We start from the raw sequence: 13148 nt of genomic DNA on the forward strand, positions 1-13148 counted from the left end.
CCATTTGCGGCACCATGGATGGAACTAGAGACTCTCATACCGAGTGAAGTAAGTCAGAAAGAGAAAAACAAATACCATATGATTTCACATATATCTGGAATCTAATATATGGCACAAAGGAACCTTTCCACAGAAAGGAAACTCATGGACTTGGAGAATAGACTTGTGGTTGCGAAGGGGGAAGGGGAGGGAGTGGGGTGGTTGGGGAGCTTGGGGTTAATAGATGCAGACTATTGCCTTTGGAATGGATTAGCAATGAGATCCTGCTGTGTAGCACTGGGAACTATGTCTAGTCACTTGTGATGGAGCATGATAATGTGAGAAAAAAGAATGTGTACATATATGTATAACTGGGTCACCATGCTGGACAGTAGAAAAAATTGTATTGGGGAAATAACAGTTTATTACAATTAAGACTATTTGATAAGAAAAAAAATAGGGCTGCTTTGAATATTGGGGTGCATGAATCTTTTGGAATTAGAATTTTCTCTGGATAGATGCCCAGGAGTGGGATTGCTGGGTCATATGGTAGCTCTTTTTTTCAGTTTTTAAAGGAACCTCCAGCTCGGAATTCTTTCGAAACCTCAACGTCTCTGTGTGTTTCTTACTTGTTTTCCCGCTTGGCCGCTCACTGTCCTGGTTTTTTCCCTCCTTATCTTCCCCAAGACTCTCCTCCACAGCCACACCCCCCGCCATCCTCTCCCCTAAATTTAATCACCTCGTCCCCACTCATTCAAGGGCTGGGACTGAGTGATAGAGGGTGCTGAGGGCGGGGACTGTGCCGCTCACTGTTGGGTCATCACGCCTGGCATACAGTAGGCGCTCTGTGCTGTGGGGGACCTGAGACCAGTCCTGTAGGACCCTACAGCTGTCCTCGTCCCACGGGCCCCCGACCACCAAGATCACCCCTGCGGTCTGACAGGTCAGGTCTGTTCACCCGATGCCCCAGGCACAGAGCAGCTCAGACTGACAGGGGCAGAGAATTTTCACAGGATTTTGTGCAAGGGCAGGGTTTGGGTGACACTTAGAGAAGAAGCAGTGTTTCAGCAGGCACAGGACAGAACAGGCCATGTGCGAAGGGGCCGACATTGGGTCTGGGCTGCATTGTGGACCCCGATCCTGTTCCTTGGGAATTACAAAGAGGGCTCTGGAATGTTGGGTCCAGAAAGCACTTTTCTGGATCTGCACCTGGGTGGGAAGTCCAGGCTGCTTCGCTGCCAGAGTTGGCTGGAATTTTCCAGGGGGGCCTGGGGAGTTTCATTCTTACGGTAGAATTTCATCTATGATTTTTTTTTTTTAATTGATAGCCGTAACTGCAGCATATGGAAGTTCCCAGGCGAGGGGTCAAATTGGAGCTGAGCTACTGACCTACACCGCAGCCACAGCAACACCAGATCCTTAACGCACTCGATGAGGCCAGGGAAGAACCCACCTATGTTGGGTTCTTAACCCACTGAGCCACAATGGCAACTCCTCATCTATGGTTTTGGAATTCAAAGTTCTTTTTGAGTAAAATAGTCACTACACAAAAAAGGGGATCCTTAGCGACACTTTATGGCTGCGGCCGCGTGTCCTTGAGAAATGCTGTTCCTTGTGAACTTGAGGACAACACAGCACAGCCGGTTTCATCTGTGTGGTCATTCTGCCCATTTAAGGACCCAGGGGGCCCTGTGATGCCCTCTCAGTCCGGGGTCCCAAACCAGGGGGGTCCTCGGGAACAGGTGGGAAGCGGGTGGCTGCGGGACAAGTCTTGGAGGTAAAACAGACTTAGTAAGCCATGGAACATGGGGGACAGAGGAAGTAGGAAGATGGTTCCATGTGTCTGACTTGGGCATGGTGACCGGCCCTGAGGAAGGAAATAAATAGGAGATGCAGTTTTGGAGGGAAGAGGCTGTGTTTGGGTTTGGCCCAGCTGAGCTTGAGGTACAGCCTTGTGGACATATGGGGGTCAGAGGGCAGGCTAGAAGACCAGCTGGACGGGCAGGTTTGGGGCTCAGCTCAGCAGACAGGTGGGAAGTGACGTCACCAGGAAGGCTGACAGGAGGAAGGATGTTATCTCAGGGAGGATGCGTGGGCTGAAAGAGGGGTGGAGGTAAAGTGCCAACTACCGGAGGAGTGGGGAAGAGCTGGGGCTGAGTGACCTCGGGGTCCAGGCAGGAGAGTTTTAATGGTGGGGAACGCCAGCTGTGAACCCCGGTGTCTAAGGACTGAACGTGCCCCATGGATTTAGTGGTTTGGGGATTGAATGGAAGGTGACTAAATCCCCATTACCGTCTGGAGTAAAGCTGGGGTGGAGGGGGTGGAGGCGGGGGGAGGGGGGTCTCGGAGAAGCTGGGGAAGGCTTGAGGGTAAAGGAGAGTTGATCAAGACTGGAGAGACTTAGTCACGTTGAAGGGCTACTGGGAGGAACTGGTAGTCCGAATGCAGGTAGAGATGAGGGCTCCCAGGAAAACGTAGGGGCTACGCTGTTGCGAGGCAGGAGCCCCGGCTCTCGATGGGAGGCTGCACCGCGATTAGTGGGAGACAGGGGAAGGGCTGCCAGAGGAGAGTGGCCTGGGTCTTAATCCGAAGAGACCTTAGTGGTGGAGGGTCCCCCGGCTGGGTTACCCGCTTCTCTTCTCTCCCTGTCTCCCCTGGACTTACTTTCTTCTCTCTCAGCTGTGCTTTGTTTCACCCCAGCCAAGCGCAGCTACTACGTCCCAGCCCAGACACCCGCTCCCTCCCCAGGTGCATTTCCCGGGCTCTTCCCAGGAATCAGCATCATCAGCCCTCCCGGTCCCACCTCCAGCCTTTCTCCAGCTCCTTCCCGAGTGGAACCGGCAGGGATTCCCACCTCCTTCCTTCCGGCAGCCGGCCCCGCCCTTGGCTCCGCCCTCAAACGCCTGTGCAGGGGCCAGGCCCCATGCGGTGCGTAGCCATTGGCTGAATCTTTCATAAGGCTCCGCCCCCTATGCTTGTATATCTGCTATTGGGGCAGATAGCTGTCAGTAAGTGCCATCGCCTAGCAACGGGGTGGGCTGTTCCAGGGGGCAATCTGCGGACTGCAACCGGAAAAGCTGGCCGGGTCAGTGCTGGGGCAGTGGGCTAGGGCTTCTGGGAACTGGGAGTGGGGGGTAGGGGAATGGTCATTGGCCCGGGGACCCTGGAGGGAACAGCTTTGCTAGGGTACGGATGGGGCGATGGCCCTGGTCCCGGGAGCAGATGGTACCAAAGTGTACCTGGGTCCTGCTCCTCCCTGGCAGCTTGTGCCTCTGTGCCCTGGGGTGGGGACGGCTGCGAGGGCGGGAGGGAGCGTCTCCCCTAGTGGTCGACCCTCACCTGATCCTCACCTTCCGCATGAGGTCAGCTGTCGGAAGGGAGAGTGACAGCTGTATAGAAGGGGAAGGACTGGGGAGCCTCTGCGGGAGGAGAGGAGGCAGGGGGTCGTTCCGAAGTGTGAGGGCGCTGGGGCGATCTTTTTGCTGAGCACAGCTTCCCCGATTTGTCCTGGGAGAGTGGAGCTGATCGCTCAATTCAGGGCCGAGGGGAAGGAGGAGAAAGTGTTCCCAGGCAAACCTGCGGGTCACCAGTGGGGTTCCCTGGGGGAGAGAAGCCAGCCTGGGCAGGAGCAGGAGAGGTCACGTTCTGGCCAGCAGGGGCTTTGCGGAGCCTGAGGCTGGCCAGGGCTCCACTGACCCTTCACAGAAGGGCTGCTGGTTCTGGGCTGTAAACAGGATTTGAAGCACATGAGATGGAGTCTTGTCAGAAAAAGGGTACTGAGAGCTGAGTGACTGCTCCCGGGACAGTGGCCCATTGGAGGTGAAGTGTCCCTTGAGGACAGGAGCTGTCAGAGATGCTCGTAGTAGGACATGCCTGAGCCATCGTAGGATGCCAGCAGGCACTGTGGCCATTCTGCAGAAAACCAGCTCCTGGCTCCCTCCCCAGCACCCTGGAGTTTTCCTTGCTCTGAGGCAAGAACTCAACCTTCTTTTACCTTGGGCTGATCTGTCTCCTCTGGCTTCCAGAAAGTGGGATTAAATGCCCCATGTTTCCTCATTTGATCCTTTCTGCCTCATTACAGGGCTGGTGGCACGTTCCCTATTTCGCTAAGGTTTGACTAGACTTAATAACTTGCCCCCAGTCAAAACGCCAGCCGGTGTCAGAACTTGACCTCAGATCTGTGCGTCGTTGCTTATTCGTAACTTCAGAGCCGGGACCCTGCATGGAGAGGCAGCGCTCTGGGTGTCAGTGCACCTCACTGTCAACCCTCCAGCTCATCCCTGCATCCTTGGAAGCCAGTGTCTCCTCCCCAGCCCTACTGGCTCTGGGGTCAGGCCCTTTGTGGTGGGTGCTGTCCTGTGCTTTGTATGGCATTTAGTAGCATCCCGGGTTTCCGTCCACTGGATGCCAGCAGCACCTCTCTCCCTGGTTGTGACAACCAAACATCATTGCCACGTGTCCTCTGGGGGGACAAAGCCACCCCCAGTTGAGGGGCACAGGGATTAGCAGTCTGGAGGGACATGGAGGTGCGTCCTGCTGGAGAAGGTGAGGTTTCCACGCCCACAGAAGACTCAGGCGAGCACTGTGTTCTTTTAGGCACAACTTGTCAGGGAAAAAACCCTCTGCTCAGGTATCACATGCCCAGAACAGTCCCGTGAGAAAACCTTTGCCAGGGACTGGCGGGGGGGCAGTTCAGGACTGTGTGTTTGGAGAGAAGTAGGGGCGTTTGGAGAGAAGTAGGGGCATTTGGAGAAAAGTAGGGGTGAGTCGAAGGCCTCCATTCCTCCCCAAAGTTGATTCAGCCTGCTCGAAGTGACCTCGTCTAGGCCAGATGAACTTGGGAAGCCTGTAGCCCTGGCATTATCATCCTGCCTTGTGGGGGCTCCTTATCAGGAAGTGGTGCCAGTGGAGCAGTTCTGAGATGTGCGCTCTTACTCATGCCCCGTGGAACCTGAGAATGGGGGGTGGGGGCGTGCCACAGTCTTGCAGGCCGCCTGTCCCCCACTTCTCTGACTCCAGCCTCTGGCTCTGGCTTGAGGCTCTTCCACCCCTACCCCTCCTCCTCCTGGAATAAAAGGCCCCCTGGCTGCCCTGCTTCACCGCCCTTCCTGGTGTCTCTCCAGGTGCTGCCCTGTGCCCACCCCCTGCCATGGCCTCTCCTGTGCCTGTCTGCCCCCCCAACTCCTCCCTGTCCTTTCTCACAGGCCTTTGGGCCCCACGGAGGCCTGGCCAAGCTGCTGTTTTCAGACAACAGAGGAGGAGCCTGTGAAGACAGGGCTGGGCAGAGGCGGCCAGGGCCCTCCTACACCAGCCCTCGCTGGAACCAGCTTGCTTTCAGCCCTGCACCCTGGCGTGTGTGGTCTGTGCTGCCCAGGCGAGCCTCCAGGGGGTGCCCTGAGACCCTCTGGGACATTGTCCACTCTCGCCCCCGCTGTGCTCAGCCCATCCCCTCTGATCTTGGGGTTACCTGTCTGAGGAATTAGATGCACGCGCTGGTGTCAGGAAGGCCACTGTCCTGGAGGGGGTAGGACCCGTGACCTCTTAGTGACACAGCCCTGGCCGCGCCGAGTCCTACGTCACAGGTCGCCGGGGAGGTCCTGAGGACTGGCGTTTAAATAGTGGCACCGTGTTCGTCCCAGACGTCCTCCTTAGAGAGGCTGGGGTCCCCCTGCTAGAGCCACTCCTTGGTGTTGAGGAGGGAAGCTTTCCCAGGATTTGGGGAATTTGATGTGGCCCGTAGCTGGCATTGCCATAAAGAGGTGGGTGGCATCAGCTGGAGTCCTGGCCGTCAGCATCCCTGGTGGCTTGGAGGCTTGTTCCTTCTCAAAGTGGGGACGGCTCAGCAGATGGCCACCTCACATGCGCCAAGTCCCTGCCGTGGCCCAGGCCTGGTGGGCCGAAGGGTACAGGGGTGGGGGCATCCTGGAGCCCGTTCTTGGGCAGGGGGCCGGTCGTGGGTGGGAATGAGCAGCACTGATCCAAGGGGCCCCTGGGTGCCTGGGGTCAGGGAGGTGAGTCCCATGGGAGCTGAACGTGGAGACCCAGGCTTTCTCAGGACTGGGACCAGGCTGACCTCGTGGAATTTGCGCGTGGGAGGTGGTGGGAGACGGGCCTCTGCGTGAGGGGCTGGCGAGGGACGACACAGCCATTGCACTGGCGTGTCCCGTGCCTGCGTGCTCCCTGCTGGCTCAGGTGCTGGCCTGGGGGCCGTGGGGCAGAGTCTCTTTTATGACTTTCAGATTCTACAGGTGGGTGAGTCAGGCGTGACCGTGGGAGTGGGTGGCAAGTAGGAGGTGGTGGTGGGGGCGCAAGCACGGGCGGGGAGGGGGCAGTGGCTGCGTCCATGTCGGTTACGCAGCAGGTGGTTCTGAGACAGTCAGGAAAGCCTGGTGGTCTTGGAACCCAAGGCTGAACAGGCGGTGGGGTGTGCAGACGTGGACAGCCGGGGGGCGGAAGCGAACTGCCCGCAGGGCCTGGTGTCTGGTGCTCGTAGTGGACCACACGTATCTGTGAGGTCAGCCTTGGGAGCCCCTCTGGGTGGGCACGGCTGTCAGGCCTGGAAGGTCCAGCTGTGATGTGACGTTGTGCTAACATGTCAAAACTCTGTCCTTTCGGGAGTCGAGAAGGCCGCCACCTTCCAGCGTTTGGGTGAGTCACGGCCTTCAGGTTTTTCTAGAAGGAGAGAGAAAGCTGGTCATCTTTGGTGTGAAGACCCTGAGAATGAAGTGGAATTCACTGGGGTGCATTTTTATGCATTTACCATTTTGGGGATTTCAGCAGGATGACAAGATAGGGGTGCAGGGAGAGTTGCATGGCAAGCTCTTTTGAGACTTGATAAATTAACATGATTTTGAGAGAATTTGAATTTCTCTGCCTGGGGAAGGTATGAAGTTAAAAATACCTTTGAGAGAGTTCCCGTCGTGGCTCGGCAGTAACAAACCCAACTAGTGTCCATGAGTACGTGGGTTCGATTCCTGGCCTTGATCAGTGGGTTAAGGATCTGGCTGTGATGTAGGCCAAAAGCTCTGATTTGACCCCTAGCCTGGGGACTTCCACATGCCTGGGGTTCGGTCCTAAAAGAACAAACAAAAAACCCTGCACCGCCCCCCTCAAAGCCACCCCCCCCCTTTGAGTAAAGCTGTTGTGATGTACTGATCCTGTAAGCAAAGCTGGGACGGAACCAAGTGAAGGCAAAGACACGCCGTGTAGACGCATCAGGTCACTGCGTGGGCTCCCAGAATAACCCGCAGCCCCCTTTCCGTTGAGAGACCAGTCCCCCCTAATGTCTTGCCCTCTGTCCCTCCTGCGTCCTCGATGAAGAGTGTTGAGCGATCCAGTCTCGGACTGACCCCTCCCTCCCAGAGCCTTCCAAGCAGGCAGCCCCTCCACGCTCTTCCCACGCCCCCCTGGTGTCCTCGCTGCAGCTGCAGCGGGCTGCAAACGCAGCTCGGAGCACACGCGGGCTGTACCCCCTCCTGTCCTCAGCCGGTGGGTGTCGACCTGTGTTCTTGGCTGCTTCCTTCTGGGCGGCGCCTTCACACTGAATACTCCGAGCGCAGGTCTGCCTGATGGCGAATGATGCAGAGCCAGTGATGTTGGGACCTTCTTGGTGCCTTCGCTTGCCTCCCCCGAGTTGGTGGGTGAGTAGAAGTCACTGAGGAGACGCCTCTCCTCAGGCCTGAGCAATCGGGTTCTTTCCCGGGGCTCTTCGAAGAGTCGATGGCGAGGACGGGTTTGTCTTGGCGCGGTCACTGGGGCTGTGCCGCCCTGTAGCTTAGAGAAGGGGGGAGCCTCGCGCCGGCCGGACCTGGAGCCCAGGCCCGAGGTTTCCCTGCTGGCTCTCCTGCTGCCGTGAGACTTGAGAAGTGGAGGCATTTAGGTCAGATGGCCGGTGAGTGACAGCCCCAAACCGGGTTATGTAAGCCCCCTTTTCCAGCCTGCCTTTGCCAGCACTCCCCAGAAAATATTTTGGCAATTCCTCAAAAAGTAAACATCAGATTATGTGCCCCAGCAGTTGCATTCCTACGTGTGTACCCCGCGTTTGAAACAAGGACTCACATGCACTCACGTGCACTCACATGTTCACGGCAGCACGGTTCGCTCCCAAGGTACAAACAGCCCAAGTGTCCATCAGCAGATGAACAGATAAGCCGGACAAGGCCCCTCCGTTCAGGGGACTATTACTCACCCACAGAAAGGAATGAAGTACCGAGCATGCTGCAATCAGATGAACCTTTTTTTTTTTTTTTTTTTTTCTTTCTCTTTTTAGGGCCGTACCAGTGGCATATGGAGGGTCCCAGGCTAGGGGTCAAATCAGAGCTACAGCTGCCAGCCTCCACCACAGCCACAGCAACATGGGATCTGAGCCGCATCTGTGATCTATACCCCAGCTCACGGCAACGCCGGATCCTTAACCCCTTGAGCGAGGCCAGGGATCGAACCTGCATCCTCATGGATACTAGTTGGATTCTTTTCCGCTGAGCCACAATGGGAACTCCATTGGAGGAAGCTTTAAAGCATTCTGCTGGGTGAAAAAACCCAGACCCTAGAGAGCACATGTTGTGTGATTCATTTGCAGTCCATTTCATGTGCAAGTCCACAGAGACAGCGCCTCAGTGGTTGCAGGGACTGGGGGGTCAGGAGTGGGGAGTGACCCCTCATGGGTCTGGGGTTTCTGTTGAGGTGATGAGAATGTTTTAGAACTCCGTGGAGGCGGTGGTCTCCCAATGTCGCGAATGTCCTGAATGCCCATGAACTGTTCACTGTGAACCGGGTCATGTTATGCAAACCCCACTGGTGTGAAAAGAAAGGTCGTGGCTGCAGCCCACTCCCCCTGAGGTTGTGAACAGTCGGGTCCCGCTGGGCCTGTCAGTCCCGCCCCACCCTGGTGGTGGCCCGTCCCCTCATGTGACCTGGTTGAGCCCGTGGGCTGTTGCTCCAGGGAAAGGTGCTAGTTGCCAGCAGTTTCCCCAGTGAGGGTCCCAGGTACAGTCTAAGGACAGGAATCAGGAGCCCGGCCCTGTGCCTCTTGAGAGCTTGTCTCATTGCTGTGCTTTTCTGTCCAGGTCCCTGGATCGGATGGTCCTGGGCCCCTTTCTGTAATGAGGTCTGTGACATGAACAAGGCCCCTGGGCCACCTGTTGGCCTCTTTTTTTTCTTTTTTTTTTTTTTTTTTTTGTCATTTTAGGGTCATACCCGTGGCATATGGAGGTTTCCAGGCTAGGGGTTGAATCGGAGCTATACCTGCTGGTCTACACCACAGCCACAGCCACGCCAGATGTGAGCTGCATCTGTGACCTCCGCCATAGCTCATGGCAATGCTGGATCCTTAACCCCCCGAGCGAAGCCAGGGATCAAACCTGCATCCTCATGGATCCTAGTCAAGTTCACGACTGCTGAGCCACGACGGCAACTCCCTGCCGGCCTCTGTTAATATCCCTCCAAGAGACGAGGCTCAGGCTGGGACCCCACAGCACCATTCTCAGCCCTTCGCTTTGGCCACCGCACCTCACAACCACAGCAGTCTGAGGTAGGGCTGTGTTTATTCCCATTTTGCAGACGAGGAAACCAGGGCACAGAGCGTTTCGGGAGCTTGCCTGAGGCTGCACAGCCGGCCAGGAGTCACAAAGGAAAATCTTGTCCAAGAGCGTGACAGCTCTGGGGGCGGTTTTTGCAAGGTGTTGGTTTTACTTAAATAAATGTTATCATCCAGCCTTAGAGATTATTTCTTCAACTCAGGCTTTAAATGAATATTTAGATTAAAATACTGATTTTTCTCTTGCATTGGCTTAGAAACCATTCAAATAAAGGAATCCAGGAGTTCCTGTTGTGGCTCAGTGGAAACCAATTTGGCTAGCGTCCATGAGGACGCAGGTTCGATCCCTGGCCTGGCTCAATGGGTTAAGGATCTGGTGTTGCCGTGAGCTGTGGTGTAGGTCACAGATGTGGCTCAGACCTCGCGTTGCTGTGCTTGTGGTGTAGGCCAGCAGCTATAGCTCCAATTCGACCCCTAACCTGGAAACCTCCATATGCCTCGGGTGCAACCCTAAAAAGACAAAAAATAAAATAAAAAGAAATCCAGACAGTTGGTTAGCAATTATGAGCCTGCTTCGGGAGGCCAGAGTAATCAGAATTGGGTTTTTCCATGTTATTTGTATCGCCTGTTAATTTCTAGCACATTGGAACCTTACGTGGCTCTGATGCATTTTGCTCCATTTTGCAGCTAAATCAGTATTGATTCACTTGACCGTAGCCTTAGCGACCTTTGTTTCCTGTGAGTATCACATGTGGAGTCCCCGTCTGACCCTGCGCAACCTTTCCTCCCGCAGAGACGCCACCGGCTGTCCGGACAGATGGGAAACAGCAAGAGTCGCTCGGGGCAGGGTCTCTGCTCCCGCTTTCTTCCCGAGGAGCAGGCCGAGGTCGATGGATTGTTTGACGCTCTGTCATCGGAGAAGCTCAGCTCCAGGACCTCGCCCAGATCCTTCTCTCTGCAGGCCCTGAAGGCAAGAGGAAGAGCCAGAAGTTCATGTTCATTTTATTTTATTTTATGTTTTCATTTTCTAAGGTTTTATCGACGTACGTTGATTGACAAGGTTGTGATAATTTCTGCTGTGCAGCCGAGTGGCTGAGTTATGCACGTACCCACATCCGTGCTCTTTCAGATTCTTGCCCCACACAGACCATCCCAGAACATGGGGTAGAGTTCCCTGTGCTGCACGGCAGGTGCCCACTGGCCAGTCATTCCATATACCTCAGTGTGCACATGCTGGCCCCCAAACCCCAGTCTCCCCGCCCCCCTCACACAACCTGTCCCTTTGGGAAGAAGTTCATGTTCAGTTTGGAGCAAGGGTCAGGTCAGAATTGGCTCTCGGGGAGTTCTCGTTGTGGCGCAGTAGTTAACGAATCTGACTAGGAACCATGAGGTTGCAGGTTCGATCCCTGGCCTTGCTCAGTGGGTTTGGGATCAGGCGTTGCCGTGAGCTGTGGTGTAGGTTGCAGACGCGGCTCGGATCCCGCGTTGCTGTGGCTCTGGCGTAGGCCGGTGGCTACAGCTCTGATTCAACCCCTAGGCTGGGAACCTCCACATGCCGCTGGAGTGGCTCAAGAAAAGGCAAAAAGACCAAAAAAAAAAAAAAAAAAAAAAAGAGTTGGCTCTCTGGAGTTCCTGTTGTGGCACAGAGGAAACGAATCTGACTAGTATCTACGAGGATGTGGGTTCGATCCCCGGCCTCATTCGGTGGGTTAAGGATCCAGTGATGCTGTGACCTGCAGTGTAGGTCACAGATGCAGCTCCGATCCTGTCTTGCTGGGACCATAGCGTAGGCTGGCGGCTCTCACTCCAGTTCGACCCCTAGCCTGGGAACATCCATATGCTGCAGGTGTGGCCCTAAAAACAACCACCTTCCCCCCAAACCCTCCAAAACCCCAAACCTGGCTCTGTCCCTGTAAGACAGGTGCATGGGGACCCTGAGGGGTGTGTTTTCTGGAAAGGTGCAGCTAGGCCCTGCTTCGGGCTCTGTGGGCCCTGGCTTCATGCTGCAGCGTTTGGGGGACATTGCCAAGTTGAGGCTGACCAGCGGGGCTGGCCTGCTTCCCCTCTCTTGAACCCTTGTCTCCTGCTTTCCTTCCAGACGGGGGACAGGCTGCCCTCGCTCTATCTGTGGGTCCAAAGTCGGCCTCGGCCTTTAGGATTCCGAAGCGTTTGCGGTCCTAGGAGTTTTGTGGTTTTCCGAGTCGAGGTTCGCCTGACAAAAAGTGACAACTGCCCATTCCCGTCTTCGGCCCCGTTGCGTGGGCTCCTCACTGCGAGTTTGGGTGCCCAGAGCAGGACAGCGACACAGGGACGCCATCAGCCCGTCTTCCTCGGTGAGGGGAGGGACGCTGAGTGTGGCGGCGGCGTTCGGAGCCTCCTCTTTAGCGCGTGCACAACAGAGATGCCCCAGCATCCCCACCTCACAGACGAAGGATGCTAGCCCGGGAGGTGATGGGGTCATGGCTGCGTGTGTGTCTGTGTGTGTGTGTAAGTGTGAGATGGGGTCATGGCTGCGTGTGTGTGTGTGTAAGGTGATGGGGTCATGGCTGTGTGTTTGTGTGTAGGTGAAGGGGTCATGGCTGTGTGTGTGTGTAGGTGACGGCGTCATGGCTGCGTGCGTGTGTATGTGTAGGTGATGGGGTCATGGCTGCATGTGTGTCTGTGTGTGTGTGTGAGTGTGAGGTGGGGTCATGGCTGCGTGTGTGTGTGTAAGGTGATGGGGTCATGGCTGCGTGTGTATGTGTGTGTGTAGGTGATGGGGTCATGGCTGTGTATGTTTGTGTGTAGGTGATGGGGTCATGGCTGCGTTTGTGTGTGTTTGTGTGCGTGCGTGCGTGTGTGGAGGTGACGGGGTCATGGCTGTGTGTGTGTGTGTAGGTGAAGGGGTCATGGCTGTGTGTGTGTGTGTAGGTGACGGGGTCATGGCTGTGTGTTTGTGTGTAGGTGAAGGGGTCATGGCTGTGTGTGTGTGTGGGTGAAGGGGTCATGGCTGTGTGTGTGTGTGGGTGACGGGGTCATGGCTGCGTGTGTGTGTGTGTGTGTGTGTGTGTGTAGGTGACGGGGTCATGGCTGTGTGTGTGTGTGTGTAGGTGAAGGGGTCATGGCTGTGTGTGTGTGTGTGTGTGTAGGTGACGGGGTCATGGCTGTGTGTTTGTGTGTAGGTGAAGGGGTCATGGCTGTGTGTGTGTGTAGGTGAAGAGGTCATGGCTGTGTGTGTGTGTAGGTGAAGAGGTCATGGCTGTGTGTGTGTGTAGGTGATGGGGTCATGACTGTGTGTGTGTGTAGGTGATGGGGTCATGGCTGCGTGTGTGTGTGTGTGTGTGTAGGTGACGGCGTCATGGCTGCGTGCGTGTGTATGTGTAGGTGATGGGGTCATGGCTGCGTGTGTGTGTGTGTGTGTGTGTGATGGGGTCATGGCTGCGTGTTTGTGTGTATAGGTGACGGGGTCATGGCTGTGTGTGTGTGTGTGTAGGTGAAGGGGTCATGGCTGTGTGTGTGTGTGTAGGTGAAGGGGTCATGGCTGTGTGTGTGTGTGTGTGTGTAGGTGACGGGGTCATGGCTGTGTGTTTGTGTGTAGGTGAAGGGGTCATGGCTGTGTGTGTGTGTAGGTGATGGGGTCATGACTGTGTGTGTG

General features: G+C 55.8%; 1 protein-coding gene across 21 annotated transcripts in view; it reads left to right on the top strand.

The window, feature by feature from the left end:
• MEAK7 (MTOR associated protein, eak-7 homolog) overlaps nt 1-13148 on the top strand; it is a 57274-nt gene that overhangs the window by 30799 nt on the left and 13327 nt on the right. For 11 of the 21 annotated variants that reach the window (XM_084959424.1, XM_084959423.1, XM_084959438.1 and 8 more), the window contains one exon: nt 10308-10484. In XM_084959424.1, coding sequence (XP_084815550.1) covers nt 10332-10484 — 153 coding nt within the window. In that variant the 5' untranslated portion in view covers nt 10308-10331. Of the gene's footprint in view, nt 1-780; nt 923-3025; nt 3065-10307; nt 12041-12196; nt 13016-13148 lie in introns of those variants that run through there. The other 10 variants (XM_084959422.1, XM_003126827.5, XM_084959430.1 and 7 more) reach the window with 5 other exon arrangements.

The sequence above is a fragment of the Sus scrofa genome, chromosome 6 (genome assembly GCF_054392235.1).
Source record: "Sus scrofa isolate SSC_HxYL_T2T_F1_AM1 chromosome 6, Sscrofa_HxYL_maternal_Yorkshire_Landrace_v2.0, whole genome shotgun sequence".
Lineage (NCBI taxonomy): Eukaryota > Metazoa > Chordata > Mammalia > Artiodactyla > Suidae > Sus > Sus scrofa.